The 26,495-nt window shown below is 50.4% G+C and overlaps 1 protein-coding gene across 3 annotated transcripts in view; it reads left to right on the top strand.

Annotated features, from left to right (window-relative positions):
• The window catches only part of Prkar1b (protein kinase cAMP-dependent type I regulatory subunit beta), a 115,769-nt gene extending 95,515 nt beyond the window's left edge, over positions 1 to 20,254 (top strand). For 2 of the 3 annotated variants that reach the window (XM_029477560.1, XM_029477559.1), the window contains exons 9-11: positions 496 to 617; positions 17,419 to 17,500; positions 18,742 to 20,254. In XM_029477560.1, the coding sequence (XP_029333420.1) occupies positions 496 to 617; positions 17,419 to 17,500; positions 18,742 to 18,914 (377 nt within the window). In that variant the 3' untranslated portion in view covers positions 18,915 to 20,254. The remainder of the gene's footprint in view (positions 1 to 495; positions 618 to 17,418; positions 17,501 to 18,741) is intronic. The other variant, XM_021162955.2, reaches the window with a different exon arrangement.
• Positions 20,255 to 26,495: the final 6,241 nt, after the last annotated feature.

The following is a 26,495-nucleotide window of genomic DNA, read 5'->3' as shown; positions in this document are numbered from 1 at the left end:
TCACTGGGGGATTCTAGGCAGGGGCTCTACCACTGAGCCACACCCCCAGCCCCATCACTGGGGGATTCTAGGCAGGGGCTCTACTGCTAAGTTCCATCTTCAGACTTACTTCTTCTTACTTTTTCTTTTGAAACAAAAATCTCTGTAAGTTGTGCAGAGTCTCTTGAATGCACTCTTTATCCTAGGTGTGCCATGAGTGCAATACTCCTGTCTTAACCTCCTGAGTAGCTGGGATGCAGACCTGTGCTACCCCAAGCAGCTTACATACAGAGAACATCTTGGATAGAACCTAATGTTGAGAGGTGCCAGCCCCTGTGCTGAAGAGCAGATCTGGCATTTCAGCATGTTGTGGTTCCCACCGCAGTATTATCTGTCACCTCTGAGGAGCATAGTCTCAGATCACCCCAGGGATCTGAGAACCGGGCTTCCTAAGAAAACATCCAACGATTCCATGGTAGCAAAGGGTGGCCTGTGACCCCTTGTACCTTCCTGCAGAATCCCTGGAGAAGTGGGAACGCCTGACTGTAGCTGATGCCCTGGAGCCTGTGCAGTTTGAAGATGGAGAGAAAATTGTTGTGCAGGGGGAGCCTGGAGATGACTTCTACATCATCACAGAGGTGAGTCCTGTGTGGGCCACTGAGGCCGTGAGTCCACGCTAGGCAGCCTGAGTGGAAGCCAGTGCGGCTTTGGCTTAGTCTCTGCTCACCTTACCTAGCACCCCCACTTCATCTCACATCCGCCACATCATCCCCCAAGTATCTAAGTCGTGGAGTTGGCATGATAGCCTCTTACCCTGCTACTGGGCTGTCTGTTGTTGAGTTCATGTGTGTCTCCTTAAAAATGATAACAGGTGTGATGATGGCATTGCATAACATATATGCACATAAACACAAACACACACATATGCACATACATATACACAGAAACATACGCATACACACATAGACACACACATATACACACACAGACACAAACACACACAGAAACATATACATACACACACAGATGCACACACAGATATAAACATACACATATACTCAGAAGCACACACATCCAGATGCACAAACATACACATATACATAAACATATACATACACACAAACACAAGCACACATATACACTCATAAGCATACACATACACAAATACACACAGAGACACAAACATGCACATACACTCACAAGCACACATATAATACGCACACATATATAAACAAACATACACACATACACCCATGTGCCTATTAACATACACACACAAATGCATGAGTGTAATAATAAATGTAAAGAGGAGAGACGGTTAGAAGCACGGGTAAAGCAAATGGTTGTTCTGGTCAAAACTAGATTGAACCCATTTCCTCCATCCCAGCACCTCAATGTCCAAGACTCAGACCTGTGTGCAGGCCAAGGCTAGAACTCTGTGTGTGTGTGCGCGCGTGCACGCGCGCACACGTGCTGGTGGGATTGGCTCCACACAGACCTCTAATCCAAGAGGCCACCCCTGACCATTTTAGAAAGAAAGGTACAATCATGTCAGGGACATCTATGTGACAAGTATTCCGGCAGAAGGAGGTTAGTTCTCAGGCTCCAACAACTGGGATGATGGCTGACATCCCAGTGGGAGCTGTACAGAGTTTCCAGAGTGCCTGCCACCTTCCCCTCCAGTGTTGTTTCCTGCCTCTTCCCCTCCTATAGTTCTGAAAGTCCTCTGTTCTGCATCGTTCTGTGATTGGTCGTGGCTATGGGCTCTGTGTGATGCTCTTCTCAGAGTCTGTAGGAGCCCATCTTCAGGTTAAGAAGTGAAGGTATACTGGGCATGATGGCACACACCTATAATCCCACTGTTTGGGAGACTGAACTCCTCAGGCTTGCACAGTAAGCACTTTGCCAGCTAAGGTATTTCCCCCATCCTCTCTTTGGCTTTTTCGAGGCAGCCTTACTCTGTAGACGAATTTGACCTTGAATTAGAAGTGGTCTGCTTGTCTCAGCCCCCTGAGAGCTAGACTAACAGGCACACCCCGCTCTGCTTTGTGTATTTCACGTGTCCCTCCCCCTCTCTTCATGTCTCTCTGGTGACAGGTGTGAGGTTTGACCTCAGGGTGCCCCTGATCTTCCAGAAGGTTCTGCTGTTTGGGGACAGTGCGTTGACTGCCAGTTACCTTGGGGGAATCTCAAGCCGTGGGGCTGGCCTGGAACCACCTTCTTCATAAGCCCCCACCATGCAGAAAGGTCTCTAAGAAGGCGTCTGCTTCCCAGGGTGGCCTTGGCATCAGTCAGCTTGAGCCTTCATTGACTGGAGATGAGGGAGAGGCTGGGCCTCATTCACATGAACAGTATATTGTCTGGGCCTCTGGGATGTAACCCCAGGGGAAGGTATACTTTTCACAACCTTATAAAGTGTGTTTGAAGTGGTCTCCTTGGCAACGTGGCTTTTTTTTTTTTAAATACCCTTCTTCCTCTGTGATGAACTGAATCTGGAAAGTTAACCCACAGACCCCAAGTCCACGGGGACCAGAATGCATTGCTGGGGACTGTGCAGCTTATTCACATGGCTTGGGGGAGGCTCTGGCCACATCTAAGGCAGATGTGCATGGAGGGTCAAGCCCAGCTCCCTGCAGCTATGCCTGAGCTCCTCTTCTTGAGGTGTGAAGTCTCCTGTTTCTCTCACACCTGGGCTGCCCCTGCCCTGTCTCACAGCCACATCTCTTGTTATCACACCGTCCTAGTGTGGATTTTCTGAACTTGTTTTGTAAACTGTGTCCTTGTTAGCTTGAGGAGGACACTGGCAGTCCTGGGAAGCCTAGCTACAAAGCCCACATCTCTGTCCCCTGCCCCCCTCCCCATGGAAGGGTATCTACCTGTCCCTGAGCCCCAGTGCTCTGAGAGCTATAGGATGTCATACTGGCTGCCTGTGTGTGCCTGGCTCCTGCTACGCCAACAAGATGTGATTGTTTCTGGATCTATTTTCCACACCACTTACGGGGACATCCAGAAGGGGATTAATACCATTGGCTCCTGGGAGCCTCGCTACCACAATGAGAACAGGCCGATTAAGGAGTTGGAGCCAGCTTATGTGCTTTCGTTGAGGCATCTGCAGGGCTGCACCCTCCGAGGCCAAGTAGCTTGTTTCTCTTTGCTGTATTCACAGTGGCTACCCCTGAGCAGGATGGGAAGCTGCCAGCCGCTCAGACACCTGATCCTCAGAGCTTCTAGAAAACACTCAGCAGGCAGGGCAGGAGCTGGGCGTGCCTCCTACAGGCACACCCACCAGTGGGAGCCAGGTGCCTAGGACACAAAGGTGGAAGTCACAAATCGGGTGGTGCAGGGTCCCTGCTACTGTCTGAGCTCACTCCCTACTGTGTCACCTTCCTGCCTCTGTTCCCCTGGGGTGAGCTACCCTGGGCCAGGAGCCCTTGAGATAGGACAAAGCCTCTGCTGGGTCTGGGCCCTGTATTTGGCAGGACACAGCTTTGGTTGGCCTCCTAGTAGGGGGTACCCTGGGCCTGGGCTGGGCCTACCAGGACCTGCAGGCAAGGATGACCTCATCTGGATCCAAGGTCTCCCACAGCTCTCCAGGAAAACCCAAGAGGAGCCGGACAGGAGCTGGGTGGGAGAAGTGATTTCTCAGCAGCTCGGATTCCAGACCCGCATTCCTCAATTCAAGCTGCCCCCACCCCCACCCTGCCCACTGCCCCATTCCTGGGCCCTGATTGTGTGGCCAGGGAAGCAGCTGGACCAGGAAGGATGGCTTCCCATAAAATCTCAAGACTGAAATTGGGCAGCATGGGAGGTGTTGCCATGGGAACACGGCATTGGATTTATCTCCCCGCTTAGCAAATTAATTTTATGAATGTCCACAGTGTTGAAGCGACTGCAAAACAACACATTTCTCAGCTAGCCCCAGGCCTGGGAACACAGACCTAACATCAGAGTGCCTGCCTCCCTGCTGGGGTGTAGAGATCACCTTTGCAGGAAGAAGGAAGGCCAGATAATCACTGCATGTCCCTAGGGGGTACCTGAATGCAGTGTAGACTAACTCAGGGTTAGTCTGGACCAGTGCTGGCCCAACTGTGCCAGGCACCGAGGCTCCCCGGGGTGTGTTTATGCCTCAGACTCACTGTCCTTACTCAGTGTCACCTCTATTCTCATGGCTCCTTGAGCTGTCTTTAATGTCATTCGGTTGGTTCCTATGTTCCTCTCTTTGGGAATTGTTCCTGGAGAAGGTTTAGGGGCCTGCAGGAGCTGTGTGGAGCCATGCTTCAGATATTTCTCTAGAGTTAGCTCCCTTGGCTTTAGGTGTGGCAAACGCCAGGCAACCCTTCTTCTGGAAGAGGTTCTAAGGGAGCCAGACATTGTAGAGAGACACAAGGGAGGTGGGGCAGGGTTTTGGAGAGAACACTGTATACCTGGAGCCCAGGATGTCTCAGACGTGCAGGCAGGAACTAGATCTGGGGAGTGAGGGCCTTAGTCCCTGGTCTGTGCTGGAACTGGCTGGGGGAGAGGGAGTACAGAGAATTCTCAGGCAGTTGTTGAAGGTCTGCTAGCCAGGGTCTTTCAGGTATTTTTAATTCAGGATTTGAGGTGGCCATTAGAGTGTGTGATACTTGCCAAAAAAAAAAAAAAAAAAGGAAAATAATCACACAGGGTTATCTCTAAGAGAATAAGTTGAACAAAGGATCATGGCGGAAGCAAGACACTCAGAAAGGCAAAAGGTTGTCTCCAGATGACAGATGGGCTCTGGTCAGAAAAAGGCACCAGCAGATGTGGAAGAAGGGGGTTGGGATTGGGGTGTTGACGTTCAAGTAGATGTTTCTGAGATAGGAAAGATGTCCTATAGACGGACGGCCCAAGCATTAGGTATCAGTTGTGTTGGAGCTCCTGATCCTGGACCGCGTAGTAAAGAGGCTGAGTAGAGGACACTTGAGAAAGATGCGGACTGGTCTCTCACTCTAATGTTGCATGTAAATATTGCTGGGTGCATCCGGCACGGGGAACACATGAGGTTGGAAGTGCATGTTGCTGTAAGATTGTTGTTGGGTTGTTGGTGTGTTGCCATGTACATTGTATGCTGCACGTGGCAGCAGTGCATGCTGCCTGAATGACCCAAACTCCTCTCATGAGTCAGCAGGGGTTATCCATCGCCTTAGGCTCCCAAGGGGCCTCTGAACACCCATCTGAAACCTAAAGGCTTTACATCTGTCCCTGTCTTGGGGGACATGCTGGGTGTGGCTATCAGCTAGTTGCTCTGCCCTAACCAAGCCTGGGCTGGGGGAACATCCATCCTTAGTACAGATGCAACCTTCTTCTCCTAGCCTTAGGGCCATGTGGGTAGAGCCTCTTTGACCCCCACTTCAGAGGAATTGCAATGTCATGGGGGTTTGAGACTGCAAACGCAGTGTTTGCTAGCAACACTGAATTTGCCTCTGTGCTGGAATGGAAGGAACTCTCAAGAGCCAAGCAGGGCTCAGAACCCCCCTGTGCCTGTTGATTCCAAGGTGTGGGGGCTTTCTCAGGGGTTGGGCATTATTCTCACCCTGTGTGTCTGGCACTGGGTGATCTCATTCACTAGTGTTTTTCAGCTTGTTGGCTGGACTCACTGTGACGAGCTGTCAGGATTCCCGGGAAGTCTGGCTTCATCATGCTGGCACCACTTGGTGATCATGAGTGCCCTCTGCTCAGACCTTATCCAGAAGGCCAGGGAAGCTCCTAACAGCATAGCCTACCAAGAGGATTGCAGAGGACCATGGACTCTGATCCATCTTCTTCCTCATGGAAAGCTAACATGGTCCTTTGAGTCAGCGGGACTCGGTGTTCCCTTTACTCTGATGTGGAAGAACTCTTAGGGCTTGTTTGCCAAGGCCCCATTCTGGGTAAATCACAGTTGCATTCTCTTAGTGGCTGGATGTTGGGTGCTACAGCTCATAGGGAAGGAAGCAGGAGTGCATGCTTTTTGGATGCAATGGTCATCTCATCCATGATGGCTCACAGTGGATAAACTGACCTTCCAGATGTACACTATCCTTTGGTTCAGAGATTTCTTGCAGGATTCAGAGCCTCTGTAGCAGGCTGTTCTCTAAGAGTGAGCCCCTATCTAAAAGTTAAAAAAAAAATGCTTGCCTAGCATGCATAACGCTCTGTGTTCTATCCCTAGCACCACATAAACTGGGTGTTAGAGCACATTCATATGACCCCAGCGCTTTAGAGGTGTAGACAGGAGGATTAAAAGTCCAGTGTCATTCTTGGCTACATACCCAGTTTAAGGCCAGCCTGGGCTACATGAGACCTTGTATCAATAAAGAAGAACAAGAAAACAGCAACTGGGAACATTCCTTCCCAGGCCAGTGTCAAAGGCATCACCACCAGTCCTTCTCCTTCTCAGAGCCACAGCAGCCCCCACATCCCAGACCGTCCATTGCAGACTTTGGGATCCAATTTCCCATCATTCTTGGCCTGCCAGCCACATGTGTCCCCAGCGAGACAGATGTGGAATGTATCTGCTGGCTTCCACAGTCCGGGATTACCCAGCTGAGATTTCTGGCTCCTCAGAGGTGCCTTAAACACTATGCAGAAGTGGTTGCTATGAGGGTGCGTGCTTTGCTGGGAAACCCAAACAGATGCACAAGCCAGTCTAGATAAGCCAGTCTGGACAAGTCAGTCTGTGGAGCCTTGAACCATTGCATCCCATGGCTGCCCACACAGCCCTTTGGCCCCTCTGTTGCCCTCTCTATGGGCCTTGGAACACCAGAAAGCATGACGATGCTGGGCTCATCTTGGGAAGCTACACATAGGAGCATTGTGCAGGGGTGAACAGTGGTCCTCCCAAGGAGCTGTCTCCTGACCTCTAACCTCGGCTTCCCTCCCAACACTCCCATGCACTGGTCATTGCTTATCTACAGCCCCAGTGCTGTCTGGGACTCAGCTCAAAGACTTCAAATGAGAAATGGCTGTCAATAGCAGAGGGTAACCTCTACACCCCCAAGAAATGGGCTGGGTCCAGTCAGGGCAGAGTTGAACTGCTGGAGTTGAACTGTTGCCCGGCAGCCTGATGGGGCTTGGCACTGCCAGGTAGAGAGAACGTGGGGAGACCAGAGTAGGATCCCAAGGGCATGAGGCTGTTCACATGTAGTTGGAATCCCAGTGATAAAATATAAATCAAAACAAGTTCACATTTTAAACATATCTACAAGGACAGTTTGGTGGTGTTGACTCTCATGGGGTGTGGCAGTTGCATGTCTGTCAGAATGTCCCAGCTATTTGAAAGGTTGAGGCAAGAGAAGTGCTTGAGCCCAGGAGTTTAAGACAAGTCTTAGCAATATCGCAAGACTCCATAGCAAGTGGGCAAGCAAGGAAGCAAGCAAACATGTCTAGTACTCAGACAGACAGTACTCATGTGCACACACAATCTCACACACATGCAGAAAGCATGTGCACCATTCTCACCAAGCACACAATCAACATACACACATACACACAGTACAAATCACATAGAGACCCAACACACAATCACTTGCACAAACTTGTCTGTACACCCCTGTGCACAACACACTCATACATGTGGATCCATTCACTCGGCACGCAATCACACGCACATAGCCCACACGCATTCACACACACATATGCATGCACACTCTTTCACAAAGAGCACACACACAATCACATGCACACTTAACACAAGTGTATATGAGCACAGTGCCTGTATTCATGCACAGAACAGCAGGAACTCTCTCATGCACACTCACACAGTGCATACCTGTACTGCATGCACACTTGTGTGTACACAGCCCAAATACCTACACAGTATCACATAGAAGTTCACATACTTGTGCACATAGCACACACACACACTATGTTTACACAGTACATGCACGTGAGCCCTTAAACAGCAACCACACTCTTGGGTACACATATACACTTGTGTGAACACACACACACACAGCACACGGGGTTGCAGTCTGGGGCAGCTGGTAGATCTCCTCTGGGGCTGGAAGAGCTGAGATCTGGTCATTGGGGTGGCTATGGATCTCTGAGTGAACAGCCAGATCCCCACAGGGCTCCCTTTGAGTTTCTCCCATCTGGCAGGAGGCATGTCGGGTGGAAAGGCTCCCTGTGGAGGACTCGCCAGCGCCCTCATCTCTAGCAAGGAAAACTAGTATGACAGAGACAGGAAGCTGTGCCTACCAGGCACCTGTTGTACTCTAGACTCAGAGATGTGGGACCTTAGTTCTAGGCTGTTGACACAAATCAAAGGCCTACCTGTACATGCCCTGCCCAGCTGCATTTGGAGAACAAGCTTGCATCCTTGGAGCAGGATCTCCTGGGTTCTAAGTAGGAGTAGGAGAAGGTATATTTAATCTATAAGGGTGTATAAATGGCATCCATGTCTTGGGACTCACTTGGTCAAGGTGACTACAGGGCTCGAGACACCATGGCTGGTTGAGGAGAAGGGTTCCAGGCACATCCAGCCTGTCAGGACATGAAGGGGCAAAGTTAGTTGTGGCAGCACCCTCTGGGGAGACCCTCAAAGGCTGCAAAGAATAGATGGAAGGTGACCTGTGAACTCTTTGTTAGTTGGGCAGAGGTGGAAGAAAGTCAGATGGGATGGGGTAGGGTGTGGACTGTGGTGGGTAGAGGTGACAGGGACAGAATCCCTGGGCTCAGTGACTTCTGGATGGCAGGGGTTATTGGGTGTGTCAGCCCAGACAGGGGAGATCAACAAAGGGGGTTTCCATCTATAGAAAAGTTATCAAGAGGGGTCCATCTGTAGGATGGGTCAGCAAGGGGGTCCATCTATGGGGGAGGGTAGCAGGGGCGGGGCACTATTCACAAGGACAGTGGGCCATCAAAGTGGGGAGGTCAGAGAAGATAAAGGTCACTGATGATGGTGGCCAGGATGTGGGCGCTTTGGTGGAGGTCAGCAGGGATGGAGCCACTGACGTGGAGTCGTCTGGGCTGGGAACCATAGTTCAGGAGTTGTGCATACAGGGAGCTGGATGGTCTGAGGATGAGCTGGGATATTTGTTCAGAAGCAAACACTAGGCCTCGCCCAAGAGGCAAGGCCCCGGGCTCCACAGATGGCGCTCACAGGCTCATGCCCACCCCCAGGAAGCTGCGACCCAGGGCGAGTCTAGTACACTAGCTTTCCCTCTGCTTGGCTGAGTTTTCCAGAGGCTGTCTGTATGCAGGGCTGGTGTGCAGCCTGCCTAGCAAATGGTGAGGTGCTACCCCCACACCATCTCACTCTGAGGCCTCCACCATTGTCTTGACCCCTGCATGCCATGTCTACATGCCCTGGAGTTCTGGAGCTTCGTTAGAGCCACTGTTTATACACCTGCTGGACAAACCCAGCCTTGGGATATTTGTGACAGAGACTGGCTCTGCAGAAGAGGACCCTCTCACACAAAATTTGACTGCCTCGAGCTATGGTCCCCAGGCCCTCGCTGGCATCTGTCCCTGTCCTGAGAGCAGCCGCGGCGCCAGAATCCAAGTTAATGTCTGTTTTCCCACTGGAGCTGCTGGGCCGTGCCTCCGCCACAGCCCAGACCTCACGGATGAGCCATTAAACACTGGCACAAAAGCTGACCCGGCCGCCCACCGGGCTGGTGTGTTTGCTCAGTTGTCAAAAGGACAGACTGTAGCCAGCCATGTTACAGACAGGCAGCCGAGCGAGGCACGAGGGGAGGGCGGGGCAGGGCACCTTCGCAGATGAGAGCCCAGGCTCCTTAAGGTAGGAGAGGCTACTCAACCAGCAGGACCTCCAGGGGGGAAAAAATCACATGGTGTGGGGAGGGGCAGCAGGCTAGCTTTGCATGGAATGGGCCTGGGGGTGGGGGACCTGCACTTGGAAGCAGCTTCCACATGGGAGGCTGTTAATTGTGGCGATCATTGTATTGCAATTCTATATGTGCAGGGTTGTGAGTTCAATCTCCGGGGGGTGGGGGGACCTTAAATGTTTAAACTAGATGTTGTGGCCTGTCTACTGGTCTAGAACCTGGGGAGCTGAAACAGGAAGACTGGAAGTTTTAGGCCAGCCTGGTCTACAGAATAAATCACCAACATAGTGGGCCTTGTCTCGTAACCAAAGCCCAAGCCAAAACAACCAAAGCCAACACACTTAGAAGCTGAGTGTCACCCTTGGCCAGGCTGGGCTGTGGGAAGCTAGACATGGGAGCCACCCTGTAATCCTAGCCCCTGTCCAGCTGCAACAGGAGTATTAAAAGCTTGAGGGTAGCCTGGACTACACGGCAAGCTCCTGTCTCAAAAATAAAACCAGGTCTCTGGAATGTGTTCCCCAGGCGGAGGCAACCTCCAGGCTCTGTCTGCACCTGTGTGTTCAAGTTTGCAAGTAGTACTCTGTCTTGGCATCCATGCAGAAGCCGATGACTGATTTGTGCCCACAGTAGCCACAGGTGAGGCCTGAATCCCCGGAGTGGGACAGGTCTCATGACACCGAGGACAACCATCTTCTTCCTCATTACTCGTGGGCTCATCTCCCGCCCCCATTAGGAGCTCTTTCTGGGGTCTCTGGAGTAGGCAGATCTTATTCCTGTAGGGAATGGGCTACCCTCCATTCATAGCCTGGGAGCAGCTTGTGTGGATAAGCCCCAAAGGGTCCATGTGTGTATCTGCATTCCCTTGTGGGTACTGATTCCTGTGTGCACGCATATCTCCACATGCATAGGAGTGTGTCCCTGTGGCCATGTGTGTCCTCATGTTCGTGACTGTCCCTGTGTCCCCATGGGCATGCCTGTTCCCCTGGGCCCCAGGCATGTCTGCAATGCAGTCTTCTGCACCTGTCTCCAATTGCTTGTGTCACTTTTCATTTATGGGTGGTGAGACCCATTTCCATGTATGGAAGTGAAACTAAGATTTCTTTTAAAAGATATTTCTTTAAATAATGCCAAAAAAAAAAAAAAGAAAAAGAAAAAAGAAAAAGAAAAAGAAAAAAAAAGACTTCTGTTCCCTGTTTTGGGGAGAAGGGTAGGTAGCCTCAGCGCACAGAATGTGTGTGTGTGTGTGTGTGTGTGTGTGTGTGTGTGTGTGTGTGATTGTGTGTGCATGTGTGGGTGATTGTGTGTATGTGTGTGTATATGTGTGTGATTGTGTGTATGTGTGTATATGTCTGTGATTGTATGTGTGTATGTGCATGTGATTGTGTGTATGTGTGCATGTGTGTGTATGTGTGTGTGATTTTGTATGTGTGATTGTGTGTATGGGTGTATGTGTGTATGTGTGATTATGTGTGTATGATTTTGTGTGTGATTGTGGGTATGTGTGTATGTGATTTTGTGTGTATGTGATTTTGTGTGTGTGTATGTATGTGTGTGTATGTGTGTGTATGTGTTTATATGTGTGTGATTGTGTGTATATGTATGTGATTTTGGGTGTGTGTGTCATTGTGTGTGTATGTGTTTATGTATGTGTGATTGTGTGTATGGGTATATGTGTTTATGTATGTGTGATTGTGTGTATGGGTGTATGTGTTTATGTATGTGTGATTGTGTGTATGGGTGTATGTGTGTATGTGTGATTGTGTAATGTGCAATGCAGTGTATGTGTGTATGATTTTGTGTGTGATTGTGGGTATGTGTGTATGTGTGTGTGTGTGATTTTGTATATGTGATTGTGTGTGTGTGAGAGAGTGTGTGTGTATGTGTTTATGTGTGTGTGATTGTGTGTATATGTATGTGATTTTGTGTGTGATTGTGTGTGTGTGTATGTGTTTATGTATGTGTGACTGTGTGTATATGTGTGTGGTTGTGTGTGTGTGTGTGTGTGTGTGTGTGTGTGTGTATAGCTCCTCCCCATTCAGTCTCACTCCTTGATGTTCACAGGCAGGGTGTTTCTCACACATATGCCTCTTGATTCCTCACTCCTTTGCTGGTCTCTGGCTGGTTTTGGACTCAGAGGGACTTGGGCTGGTGTGGGCTCCAGGCAGGGGTCTTAAGTTGGGAGCCTTTCTTGTGCCCCTCAAGATGAATGCAAGTGCCAACACTAAGCTTGCCCATTCTCCATGCTATCCCTCCTTCACCCTCATCGTCTCTCTGCTCCCACCCTGGCCTGTTGCTGGCTGTTGCTCACTCTCTGGAGAGTTTCTGCACTGATGTTTGGTAGCCCTTGCTCCATGGTCACTTTGAGGCCAGACCCGGTTGACTGTGCTCCTAAACTATCTCCTCAGTATCCCTGATGTCTGAGCCCATAGCTTGGTTTTCATTGCATGTTTAAGGATCTCTCCAGCAGCGGTGAGGGTCCCAGTCACTGCTTGATTCTCTCTGGAGAGGTGGAAGTTGTGAGACGGAGGGGCTTCAGGGCCAAGGTTGTAAGTGATGAGCAGCCAGGAGAACCAGCAAGGCAAACATTGTCTCTTCTCGGTCTCCTCCCAGGAACTGGCTCCTAAAATGGATCTGGTTTCCCTCAACTCCACCTCTGAAAGCCAAGCTTCTCAGTTTCGAGCTACCATGTTTTGAATCTTAACGGACATCTGGGGAACTGTCCCAGGCATGGCTTAGTGGATGAGGGGCTTGTTTTATAAACAAGAAGACCTGCGTCTGATCCCCAGGACTTGCCTAAAAGCTGAGTGGTGACGAGTGCCTATTATCTCAAAACTGAGGAGATGGAAACAAGAGGGTCCCTGGGGCCTGCTGGCCCGCCAGTCTAGCTGAACTGGTGAGTTCCAGGTTCAGTGAGAGAGCCTGTCTCAAAAAATAAAGTGGAGAGCGGCTGAGGAGGACACTCAGCCTCTCATCGCCACAAACGGGTCTGTGAGACATGGAAAGAGGAAGCCTGGGACATGGCCTTGTAGAAGTGGGTGCCACATGGCCCCCCACTGGCTTCCTTCTTAGGAAAGTCACACTTCCCTTTTAGTGTTGTAGGAAAAAAATTTTTTTTAAAGTCACAGTAGTTAAAAGGAAATTTAGTGTCTGTAAGCAGACCCTGTCATAGGCACCCAGGAGTGACAGTTCCCTGCACCACCTCTGGGCTGTCTGCTGCAGATCTGCAGCTGGACTGGGATCTTCCCCTGAGGAACTTGGAGACTATGAGCCAGCAATTTGGTATGGGTGTTTCCCAGTGTTGAGCTCTCAACGTGTCTTCCAGGATGTCTGTCTGGCCATTTCCACGGCTTCTAGGGACACAGGCTGGATCTTGAGTTGGGAGTGGGTTTGTTGTTGTTGTTGTTTTCTCCCTAGGAGCTTTCAATGGCAGGAGACAATAGCCTGTCTCTAGTGTATCTGGGAGTGTGTAGACGGAGCATAGTGCTTGCTGACTTCATAGACACGGGGCTTTACGGTGAGGATGGTCAAGCTCCAGGCAGTGTGTTAGTCAGGGCAACAAAAGAGTTGCTATAACAAAGAGTTCCGCAGCAACACAGGAACCCACAGCACAGGTTTCAGGCCAAGCCCCTCTTCCTGCAAGGATGCCAGGATGCCTAGCTCTGTGTGGGAAGCACGGAGTCCCCTGCTGACACTCTGCTCTCCCATTGGCACTCTCACCTCCTCCCTGTTCCCACCTCATCCCTACGTGGGAGGCTTCCACATTTCTGGTTGGTTCCCTTTATCCTCTGGAGCTCAACACCATGGGCACTGTGTCTAAGCCATGCCGACTGTACCTTTATGGTCCCGTGTCTGCACCTACAGTTTGACTTTCTGTTCTGTCTCCTAACATGTATTGTATGCTGATCCTTTGAGGGCAGGGCCATGCCTGGGCATTCCCCACACTGGAGAGATACAGGGAGTACTGTGGCCGCTTCTCTCTTCCAAGCCTTTGCATGTAGAGATTTCATGGACATTTCATCCCTGTGGACATCTTTCTTGGTTGTTCCTGTGACCATCCCAAGCTCACATACGAAGAATCTGAGGTGGATGTGGGTTCCCTTTACTTACTTGCTAGTGATGTAGAGATGGCATGTGGTGACTCCCAGAGCCATGAGAGCTTCTGTGCCAGCCTGAGAGGGGACTGGGCATGTTGCTGAGGTCCTAGGACAGGAAGTAAGAACAATCTGGGATCCCTAAGGTCCCCAACTATTTTCTAGGTCTGTGAATAGGTGGATGGTTTGTTAGCATGTAGCAACATTAAGTTGGCTTTCTGATTTTTTTTGTATTGGTGTGTGTGTGTGTGTTATTACATTGTTATATAGCTCTGGCTGGCTTTGAAGTTGAGATCCTCCTGCCTCTGTCTGAGAATACTGGGATGAGGGGTTGGTGAGATAACCCAGTGAGTTAAGGCAACTTGTCACCAAGCATGATGACCTGGATTTGATCCGCAGGGTCCACATGGTAGAAGGAGAGAAGTAAGTGCTGGGGTGACCGGTTTATCGCAGCACACCAGGCTCCTCAGGCCAGAATACCGCACCCTGGCTTTGTGTTTACCTGGACATGTGTATGTGTATGGAGGTGGGTTTGAGTGTGGGAGGAATGTGTGTGCATGCATATAAAAGTGAATGTAGAGGCTGTCCACTTTGTTTTTAAGACCAGGACCTCTCACTGGCCTAGGGATGGACCACTAAGGCTAAGTTGGATAACCAGTGAGCTCTAGAGATCCAACTGACTGCCTTTATCTCTGCCAGGCGGCTGCCATGGTGACTAGGTACTAAACTCAGGACCTCTGGAAGAGCAGCAAGTGCTCTTAACCACCAAGCCATTGCTCCAACGCAAATGAATTGCTTAAAAAAGAGAGAGAGAGAGAGACATCTTATTATTTGTGGAGGGGGGAAGTGAATGTATAGGAACACTACCTAGTTAAAAAACACTGAGATTATAAGTTTGGGTCACCAAGTCTAACTCTGTGGGAGTACTGAGGGGTCAGACTCAAGTCCTCAAGCCTGTGTAGTAAGCACAGACTAGCCTTTCCCCAACACCACCTCCAGCTGTGACTTTAAAGACAGGAAGCCCCACCTGTCCCCCAGCCCTAACTTGGAAAAGTCAGAGTACCTCGCCTGTGTGGGTTCAGGAACTCACCACTGTGAGCAGTCCTGACAGGTGGGGCTCTCCTCTGTTGGGGAAAAGCATGCACTCCCTGCCCGTGCTCCCTGCCAGTGCTCCCTGTGAGTGCTCCCTGCCTGTGCTCCCTGAGCACACTGCCTGTGCTCTCTGCACACACTGGCAGCCCTGGAGTGCACTCATGTTTACATGCCCCACTCCATCCATCAGCCAAATTCATAAACATGCAGAAGCCTGGGAGCCAGGTTGGGGATCCAACTGCAGGGACTGCTCAGGGTGTCTGGGGACTCCAGGCACTGTGGGCACCAGCTGCTGACCTGGAAGTCACTCATTTAGCCAGGCTGTGGCAAGATTGGGCGTGAGTGAGCCTGGATTATGAAGCCCACCTTGCCATGCAATGCTGTCTATGCCTAGAGAGTGAACTTGTGGGGTGGGAACCACGATATCTAGGCATGATTGGTGGCCCTGGAGACCTAGCGACACCCACACAGAGGCCCTGAGGAGTTCCCAGGTTGCAGGAACCTCTCAATATCCCTGGGCCTCAGTCTCTGTGGATGTTAAATGGGATGCAGAAGCCCGTAGGCAGTTGCCTGCCTCAGGGATCTGGCTGATCAGTGTCTTTGGGAGCTGAGCTAAACTCTGGCTCTTCAGAGGTAGGCCCCATACACTGTGATGCTCAGTGTCAGAGTCCCTGTGTTGTGTTGTGTTGTGTTGTGTTGTGTTGTGTCGTGTTTGGAAAGGGGTCTCAATGTAGCCCAGGCTGGCCTTGAATGCACTGTGGAGCTGAGGATGACTTTGAATTAACTTCCTATCCTTGCACCTGTTTCCTGAGTGCTGCCATGACAGATTCGGTCCATACCTGAACCCACCCCCAAGCTCTCTGTCTCTGTCTCTCTAGCTCTCTTCTCTCTCCCTTCCTTTTTTCAGTGTGTGTGGCGTGTGTGTGTGTGTGTGTGTCTGTCTGTCTGTGTCTGCTACATAGGTGTGGATGTCCAAAGAGGGCATGGGCTCCCCAGAAGCTGACTTTTCAGGTGGTTGTGAGCCACCCGACAGGGATGAAAATCTTCTGGAATAACAGCAATTGCACTAAACCAAACCATCTCTACATCTCAAATAGATGCCTTTAAAACAAAAAAAGATTGCATTTACTTATCTGTGGGGAGATGGTGCATGTGTGGCGGTTAAAGGACAACTTTTAGAAGATGGTTCTCTTCTTCTACCCTGTGAATCTCTCATTAGACTTGGCTGCAAGTGACTTTACCCAGAGCCACCTCAAAGTTCTATTTTTCCTGTTTTTCTCCTCCTCCCCTTCCTCCTCTTCTCCTCCTTTTCTCCTCTTCCTCCTTCTCTTCATCCTCCTCCTCCTCTTTCTCTTTCTCCTTCTTGTGAGTTTTTTTGTTGTTGTTGTCTTTGTTGTTTTGCTTTGGCCTTGTTTTTGTTTGATGAGCAGGATTTTTGGCTAAGGTCTCGCTGTGTCGCCCAGGGTAACCTCAAACTCACAGCAATCCCCCTGCTTCAGCTTCCTAAAATTCTGGGATGCTAGGTTCACCATACTTGGCTAAGCTCTGCTGTCCTTGCTGGGAATTACTGGCAATGCTGAAGGGCATCTCTATCTTCCTGGTCCACAAAAGTGACAGGTGGGGACTCTAACTCAGGAAGGACTTATCTAAAAGGAGCCATGATACATCCAGGTAGCTGGCCATCTCAGGTAGCTGGCTGCGTGAGCATGGGAGGCATTTGGTTGCCCAGACGCCTCGGGGTGCCCTGGCCTTGTCTTTAATGTTCCCAGGGGCCAGTGACCTGTTGCAGCTGCTCTGTTAATCATTGAGCCAGCTTCATCTGCAGACCCACTGCCCTCCTAGGAGTAAGGAGGGGCTGCATAGCTCAGCAGGTGTTTGACCCTGAGACCATGCTTCTCCCTGCCTCCCTAGAGCCCCCCTCAACGTGACTAAGACAGCTCATTGTCCTTAAACGGCAGTCCAAGGTCAGCTCTCAGCATTGGGACAAAGTACAGGCACCTTGGGGCCATCCCTACCACTACCATCAGGACCTCTGGGGAAGGCTCTGGGTAGGTCCCTATTGGAGGGAGCTTCCATTGTGTCAGTAAAATCGGGGTTCAGACAGGATAGGCTTCTAGGTATCTGGGAGGGTATACTAGCCAACCACAACAACTCAGAGCTCAGATTGCATGGGGGTTCACCTCCCAGAAGACCTGATGGACCCAAAAAGAGGAAAGAGAGGCCAGCATAGTTAAGGATGGAAGCAACTGTATCTATATGGAGGAAAGGAGCTGGAAAGAAGGGATATACAGGCAGTGGCTCCTACTGCAGACTCCCCAAGTGACTCTCCAACAAGGGTCTCCCCTCACATGCCCACCTAAGCAAGGAATCCCCAAAATATTATGTACCCTAACAAGCAGCTTCCAACATGTCCCTCTAACAGCTGACCCGCATACTTGGCTGACTCTCACCTGTCCCTTCTCCCATAGGGCACTGCTTCAGTCCTCCAGCGACGGTCCCCCAATGAGGAGTATGTGGAAGTGGGGCGCCTTGGACCCTCGGACTACTTTGGTGAGTTGGGTGTTTCACCACTCAAGATGTGGCATCTCATTTGGGGCCCTGGGTCAGTAGCTGCATGGGGCTTACATCCCAGAGTAGGATCTGGAGGTTAGGGCAAGCCACATGCATGTCACATGAGGCCATGTGACAGAGGCCTCAGCTGGAGTCACATCAAACTGAGGTCCAGGACTGGCCCGAGACCACAGGATTAGTAGTCCTGGAGCCTAGCTGTGACCTGGGGGAAAGCAGAGTCCTGGTGAGAGACCCAGGACCACAAGCTGCTAATTCCTGTAGCTGTCGAGAAAGGGGCCTGAGTGCATCTAGAATGTTCTTACAGCTGGAACTAGGTCATGGGGAAGCCTGGACCACATCACAGCGTCTGTTGCATGTGGGACTGCCAGGCAGATCACAGGACAATGCTAACTAAACTTGAATTTCAGATAATTAACATGTAATTGGGTGTGTGTGTGTGCTAAGACAGAGTTTCATGTAGCCCAGGCTGGCTTCAGACTCCCTGTATAGCTAAGGATGACCTTGAATTTTCCATCCTCCTGCCTCCACCTTCTGAGTGCTGGGTCCACAGGTGTTCTTCACCACTCCTGGTTTATGCAGGGCTGGGAATTGAACCCGGGGTTCCGTGCATGCTCAGCAAGTACTCTATCCAAGTGTTTCCCAGGACATACTTAAACTAGGAAAGAGTTTAGGCTGGATCTTGCATTTGCTTGTACAGGGCTTGCCATCCTACAGGAAGGCTAAGGCAGGAGGATGGCATGCTCAAAGCCTGTCCTAGGCAACTTACTGCGATCCTGTCTCAAAATAAATGATAAATAATAATAATAATAATAATGATAATAATAATTTTTAAAAGGCTCGGGCTGTAGTTCAGTGGCAGCATGCTTACCTAGCATGCATGAGGTTGTGTTTAGTTCCTAGGAACACACACACACATACACACACACACATACACACACACCATTCAAGACCAGGGTTAAGATCTTAGTTCATGAGCTCAATCCTCAGCGCCCTATATACCATTGGCGGTGGTGCAGTTTGTAATCCCTAACCCTCAGGAGGAGACAAGAGGATTAGGAAAAGTCATCTTCAGTTCCATAGTGAGTTCTAGGCCAGTCTGGGAGATATAGGACACTGTTTCAACGAAAGAAGGAAATGAAGAGACAGGTTTACCTGCATCCCCCTGGGAAGGAAGGCCATCCTCTATCATGAACCTTGACTTTCTTCTTTCCTTCCTCCAGGGGAGATTGCCCTGCTGCTGAATCGGCCCCGTGCGGCCACTGTGGTGGCCCGGGGTCCCCTCAAGTGTGTGAAGTTAGACCGGCCTCGTTTTGAGCGTGTCCTAGGCCCCTGCTCTGAGATTCTAAAGAGAAACATCCAGCGTTACAACAGCTTCATCTCCCTAACTGTCTGAGCTTGTGCTGCGCCTGCACCCTTGGGCCCTGTGACCCATTTCCTATGCCAGAGGCCTGGGAGCTGCTGGTTAGTAGCTGAGTGGGGCTGGTGCCTGGCCTGGAGCCTCCCCTTTCTCTGGACTCACTTTTGGAATAAATAACCATCTTGTGCTTCTTAAAAAACAAAGGGCAAGAGGCAACTGCGTCCCCAGACCAGGACAGTGACAGCTGGCTCCCCCTGCAGCCTTATCTTGGGGCCACCTTATCCCTCTCTCCAAGTCTTCTGGGAATTCTTGTCTGATCCCCATACTTGAACTGGCCCTGTGTCCTGCCAGGTCTCAAGAGTTGGGCTGTGGCCACCCTTGTAGCTTTCCCCCAGAGCTGGGAGTTTATCAGAACACTGTCCCTGGTCCTTGTAAGATTCTCTGGTCTAGGCCCAAGTGTAAAACAGATTGTCCTCAAATAGAGATGTCCTCAAATGAGCACTCAAGCTGAGAGAAGAAACAGAGATTGAAAGGCATTCTTGGTCCCTGCCCACTGTCCCCAACTCTCAGAAGGACCCCTGAGGGACCCAAATTGATCCTAGCCTCCTATCCAGAGACTAAGCTATGGCCTCAGAAAGTCATGAGGTGGTGGCTGAGCCCTCTCTACTCTCACAGCGCTTGGGAAGTCCATTTCCGGGTAGGCCAGGCACCCTGACCTCATGTCAGGACTGTTGGCCAAGCCCGTGACCCCTTACTGGCTGGACGCCCAGATTGGGCAGGAAGTGTGGCTGATGGTGGGGCTTTCCAAACGTGGTGAGTCTGGGCTGAGTCCCCATCTCCTGGAGACCAGGAGCCATGACTCTGTCAACCTGCCTATTGGAGACCCCAAGGAACAGCAAGGAACTCCAACTTGCTAGTTAAAGTTGTAGGTTCGAGCCTTCCCAGACTCTCTATGTAAAGCCTGAATCCCTGTCCCTTGACTTTCAAACACCTCTCACCCGAGTCTCTGTTCCCTTACAAGAGGGGATAATGTACTGAAACCAGGCTTGACCCCACATCCCTAAACCATCCACCATGGAGTGTGATATGAGCCAGCCAGACCCGAGGGCCACATGAGTGTCCACAACTGCTTAGTGTCCCCTGGGTGACCGGCATGTCATGAGACAGTGTGATCAACCTTTTCTTGCCCCGCTGTGCACGTCTAGGTGACCCTTCCAGCTGACCATCAGCTCCCCGCTGTGTGGCCCTGGCCATGTGTGTCGTGCCTGCACTGTGGACTATCTGTGGATTCTGTGGCCCTGCTTCTCCGTCCCCTATTTATGTCACCAAGTGCTGCATGAACTATTAAATGTGCAATGAAGAACCCCTTCCCAACCTGGGAGCCTCTGTCTAAATCTTTTGTAGATAAGAATCTGTTCTGGTGATTTCAAGTGATTAACACTGAGCTGGGGAGAGTTGGCTTAGCAGGTAAAATGCTTTTCATGCAAATGTGAGGACCTGAGTTCAAATCTCCAGACATAAAGCCAGACAAAGTATCAATCATATAATTCCAGGGCTCCTACTGCAAAGTGGGAGGGGTAGACAGGAGAAGCTCTGGAAGCTCAGACCAGCTAGCTTGGCATACCCAGGTGGTACAAGAGACCTTGTCCCAAACCAGGTGGAAGGTGAGTGCAACTTTTGACCTCTGACCTACACATCTATGTCATGGCATACTTGAACACATGCATGCACATGCATGTGCACACACACACACACACACACTTTAAAAACCACTAAAGCTAAACCAGATGTGGTGGTGCACACCTTTAATCCCAGCACTCAGGAGGCAGAGGCAGTCGAACTCCCTGAGTTCAAGGTGACCCTGGTCTACAGAGTGAGTTCCAGGACAGCCAGAGCTACACAGAGAAATCTGGTCTCAAAAAACAAAAACAAACAAACAAAACCATTAATGCTGAGCCCGGTCCAGTCTACATAACTTAATCTCAAAGTAAAAAGTTTTTTAAAAAGGCAGTGAATATATGGCTCAGTAGTAAAATGCTTGCCTAGAATCCCCTAGTGAGCGCTGGGTGGTGGTGGCACACACCTTTAATCCCAGCACTTGGAAGGCAGAGGCAGGTGGATTTCTGAGTTTGAGGCCAGCCTGGTCTATAGAGTGAGTTCCAGGACAGCCAGGGCTACAACAGAGAAACCCTGTCTCGAAAAAAACAAAACAAAACAAAAACCAAACAAACAAACAAAAAGAATCCCCCCAGTGAGGGGCTGGAGTGTGGTTCAATGGTAGAGCCCCTGCCTAGAATCCCCCAGTGAGGGGCTGGGGGCGTGACTCTGTGGTAGAATAGCTGCCAAGCATGTGCCTTATGTGGGCTCAATATCCTTGCAGAAGCAAGTAAATAAAGTCAAAATGGCAAGTGTTTTGTTACTATCTGCATGCACAGTATATTGAAGCTATCACTACACCCTTCTACAGATGGTCATCTTCCTACTCCAAATTGCACACATTAGATATGAACTCCCCATCCCCATCCCTACCCTTCTACTTTCTGTAACTCCATATATCCAAACCAAAGTCTATAATATCTTCTCCTCTTCTTCTCCCTTTCCCTTTCCCTCTCCCTTTCCCCCTTCCCCTCCCCTCATACTCTCTCTCTCCTCTCTCTCTCTCTCTCTCTCTCTCTCTCTCTCTCTCTCTCTCTCTCTCTCTCTCTCTCTCTNCTCTCTCTCTCTCTCTCTCTCTCTCTCTCTCTCTCTCTCTCTCTCTCTCTCTCTCATCTATCCATTTTGAGACAAAGTCTCACTATAGAGCTCTTACTGGCATCCAGCTCATGAAATCCTCCTGCTTCAGTTTCTTGAGTTCTGGGTTTATAGGCTGGTATCACCATGCCTAGCCAACTAGTTTCATTTCTACATTGTCAGTGCAAATGGAGGGCTGTGTTGGCCAGACCTCTGTTTGCTAGAGGTGTCCTAGGCATAGTCAAATAGATAGGGCCCAGCCCCAACCTCCTACCCATGTCTGATACCCTACTGACTAAACCTTGAGAGGGAAGAGATTGGCTGGTGCCACTGGGCAAATTTCTTATGGGTACAAGTGGGAACTGGGATAGAGAACACATCTCCACTTCATTATGGTCTCTGTCCTTTGCCAGCTGTGGTGGGCAGTTTGCTTGCCTTAAGAGCAGGGCAGATTGTGGGAGCCTTCCATCATTGTGTCTGACAAATTATTATTCTCCTCAGCTCACTTTTCACCTGTCCATGAATTCACAGGAGTTCACTTTTCATTCACCCTTGGTTCTTTCCCACATCCCAAGCCCTTTCTATGAGTCCTCAGCCACAAGCCACCTTCCCTGCCAAAACCATTTCCTTGAGGCCTGGGTTTTCTGACTATGAAGACAGAAGCCTGTTGTGGCTGGGTGCCAGCAGGTGGGGCTCAGCCCTGCTGGTCTGATGGCCTTGGCTGGCCCTTCCAGACAGTGGACAGTACTGACCTTGGCTGGCCATTTCAGTCCATGGACAGTCCCAGCCTCACTCCCCCAGTTCCGCTGAATCAGCTGGGCTGGCGGGTGACTCATGTTGAGGTCAGGCCCCTGGCTATATTCTGGGGAGACAAGCAGCAGCCTCCTGCAAGACTGGGGCTGGGTGACTTCACATCCAGAGTACCCTGGTCCTAGCTTTAGATTTATTGTCCCCTTCTGCTCCCCCCACCCCGACTTTCAGTTAGTTTACTTCCTCTGAGATCAGCTGGCCCTGGTCCTGCCAGGAAGTCTTCATTGACCCAGCCTGACTGCTTTCTAGCTGCACTTGCCTCTGTGATACCACCACATTGGGAAGCTGGTGCCTGAGGCCTCCTCCACCATCTCCAGCTCCAGTTGGTTGGTAATGATCCTGCTTCATCCTGTCTGTGTCCTGTCTGTGCCCATAGACTAAGAGGCTAGTCTGGGTTACAGTGTTATACTGTCTTTAAAAATTAAAGTAAAAATAAAAACAAATGTAAGCTGGGAGTGGTGGTGTATGTCTTTAATCCTAGCACTCAGGAGGCCGAGGCAGGGGGATCTCTGTGAGTACGAGGTCAGCTTGGTCTACAAAGCAAGTTCCAGGACAGCCAGGGTTACCTACATAGTGAGATACTGTCTCAAAAACAAAAACAAAAACAAAAAATCCCATACAAATGTATATGCATGCGCGTGTGTGTGCATACACCTCCTCCAACCATCTCCCCCTTTTTACTAGGCTAGCTGGCCACCAAGTCCCTGGAATCTCCCTATTTCTGCTGCCCAGTGCTAGGATCACAGCTACACAGCGCCACACCTGGCTTTTTGCATGGGCGCTGGGGACTAACTTGGGTTCAAGTGTTTGAGCATCAAGCAGTTTACCCAGTGAACCGTCTCCCCAACCCCATTGCTCTTGTTTGAGACAGAATCTCTCACTGGTCTGGAATTTGTCAAGTAGGTTAGGTTTGCTGGCTGGCCATGGAGCCCCAGGAATCTTCCACCTTTCTAGCACTGGGATTACAATTATGCCCCAACATGGCTTCACCCTCCCTCCCCCTTTTCCTTCTTTAGCAGTGTCACTGTGTAGTCTAGACTTGAGGTCCTCCCCGCTCAGCCTCCCAGGTGTTGGGATTGCAGACGTGTGGTATCAAGCCTGGCTCCTAGCTTTTATTATCTGTTTGGCATAAGGCAAGTTGCTTAACTTCTCAGAGCTTCGATGATCTCACCATGAACGGGGAGGAGTAGTTGCCTCGGAGGCCTGGTTTTAGCAGGGCATGGGATAGTGGATAAGGTGTGTTAACTCAACAAAAGAAGTTCACAGACTCAAAGTTATCATGGCATAGGACATCACATCCTATCATGCATAATGACAAGCACATCAGCTGTAGTACCCACAGTTGGTAGACACAGAGTGGCCACTTTCTTGCTGGCACATGGCTTGGGTTGTATGTGGCCCTGATATGTGGCCACCTAGAGAGGACCCATCCTAGCCCAAAGGAGCTATCTTTCTCCTGGACCCTCATTCTCCAAGTATCCTTAGGTAGACCCTGTCCCTGCTCAGGGACTCTTGTGAATCAGGCAGCCATCTCAAGGGAGGTGACTGTCCATGTGTCTGACCCACCATCTCATGACATAAACTTTCTAGTATGAGCTTCTGGGTTATGTGGGGAGGGTCTCAGACAGGACCTGGAGTATAGCTTATCTACTCCAGGAGGCCTGAGGACCTGGAGTTGGGCACAACTGTGATATGTATAGCCTGTGTCAAGCCCCAGCTTGTAACTTCCTGGGTGGCTGCTGCAGGCTCATACTCAATAGGAAGGGTCCAGAACACTCTGTCTCTGGCACCCAGATATAGGTTGCAGGCCTTTTGGGACTAGGTCTCAGAGCCAGGCAACCTAGGAAGTCCCTTGGGACATGGTCCCTGAGCTAGTTAGATTTGTCAACTTGACACTAGCTAGAGAGGAAATTTCACTTGAGCCAATGTTTTCATCGTATTGGCTTGTAGGCAAGGCTGTGGAACATTCTCTTGATTAATGATTTTGGGCAATGCCAACTCTGGACAGATAGCCCTGGGTTGTATAAGAAAGCTGACCGAGCAAGCCGTGGAGAGCAAATCAGTAAGCAGTGTTCCTCCATGGCCTCTGCTTCAGTTCCTGCCTCCAGGTTCCTGCTTGTGTTCCTGCCTTGTTTTCCTCTGATGATGGACTGCAAGCTCACCAATGGATCGAATAAACCCCTCTCTCTACAAATTGCTTTTGGTTATGGTGTTTCTCACAGCAACAAAAAGCTAAGACAGGCCCCAGGTGGAGAATATTGGGCTAAGGGCAGGAAGAAGAGAGTCACCCTCTGAGGTAAAGGTGAGCAACCAGGAACTCTATATCGCTGATATTGTCACCTGGGGCCTGGCATGAGAGTACTAACCTCAAAAGAACACAAAACCCTTCCCACGAAGGTATCTGATGCCATTCAAGATCGGAGGCTGACACTCCCTGCTTGGTCAGTTACCCACTCCTAACCCATCAATCACTCAGCAAGCCTGTCCACCAGGCTACAGGACTGGAGTGAACCTTCAGGATCTCTCTGTCTCTCTGTCCGTCTCTGTCCTCAATGTCTTGGTCTTTGTCTCTTCCTTATCTGCCTTCCTATCCCTGTCTCTCCCTGTCTGTTTTCTCTCTCTTTTTCTGTCTTTCCTCTCTGTTGCTCTGTCTTTCTTTCCCTGTCTTGCTTCAGTCTCTGTCTTCTCCGCCTGTGCTCTCCTTATCTCTCTGTGCCTATGTCTCTCCATATCTGTTTCTCTCTCTCTCAATCTCTCTCTCTCTCTCTCTCTCTCTCTCTCTCTCTCTCTCTCTCTCTCTCTCTCTCTCTCTCTCTCTCTCTCCCCTCACCCTTTACTCGCTGTGAGTGCCAATTTTCACCAAACATGACGGATTTCTGTCCCATTATACCTCATAATGTCCCTGTGGGGCTCATTTTGCACAGGGCCACTGAATTCAGAGTGAGAAGAAGTTCACAGCAGAGGGGTTGGGGAACAAGGAGTAGAGCCTGGGTCATCTCTGCCCAACCCAGCATGTCCTGGGCAGCTCTGCCTTCCCTAGGGCCATAAAACTTTTTATGAGTGAAGTCCTAACCACTGGAGCCCAGCCAGGTTTGCCCTGGGAGGCTATCATGCTCCCTCGGAGGCCCTAGGAAGACACAAGGACTTGGAGGCAGTATGAGGCAGTGATGGGCACCAAGGGGAGCTGTGTACAGGCCATGTGAGCTGGCCATAACTGAGGGTCCTCCAGCTGCTGCCATCTGCCACAAGGAAGCCTGTCCTTGCAGCCACTTTGGAGTCTTTCTCCCACCCAAGAAAAGAGAACTAGGGACCAGCCATGGGGGCCTCAGAAGATCTATGAAAACTGACAGGCCAAGGAGGCACTGGGAACCAGTGAAATTTTGCTTCCAATCTAGAAAGATAACAGTGTCCCCCCCCCCCCATGAAGAAACACAGTTGATGGCTCCAGTGGACTCCTTCTCTAGTGAAGACACCAGAAAACCAGAGGCACAGTTGAAAGATGGGAATGTATCTAGGATTGAGTTCCTGGTGGCTGTCTATCTTCATCTCATCTCTGGATAGTCTGTGCGCCCTGCACCCACCAAACCACAGGATGAAAACCCTCAGGATGGGAAGGGGGCACTACACAGCATCACTAAATACGTCCTGATGTCTTTGTCCACGTCTGAGTGTAAGCTGGGGGGTGGGCATGGCCCAGCTCTGCAAGCCTGAACCCAGAGATCTATCAAACAATGATATTAAAGTAATGCTAAGGTCAATTTTCAGAAAGAGGCCCAGGATCCCAAGACTAGGGAAACATGTGAACAATGAGATTCATCTATTCTGAGGACCCTGGTGTCAGAGTATATGGTGCACTGTGGCTCTAAATGTCTCTCGGAGCTAATGCCCTACACACAAACCACAGGGTGCTCACCCCACTAGAAAGAGATGGGAGGCCTTGTTGGTATTCCCCCTATTCATATGGATGGTCACCTGGCATTGGTAAGGCCAGCCTCCCAGCATCTGAGGACCAGGTGAGAAGGGAATGTGGCAAGCAGGGCTCTATTCATAGAAGGTGGAATCCTCCAGGGCTGCCCA

The sequence above is a fragment of the Mus caroli genome, chromosome 5 (assembly GCF_900094665.2).
Source record: "Mus caroli chromosome 5, CAROLI_EIJ_v1.1, whole genome shotgun sequence".
Taxonomy (NCBI): Eukaryota; Metazoa; Chordata; class Mammalia; order Rodentia; family Muridae; genus Mus; species Mus caroli.
This window is presented reverse-complemented; position numbering and strand designations above follow the sequence as displayed.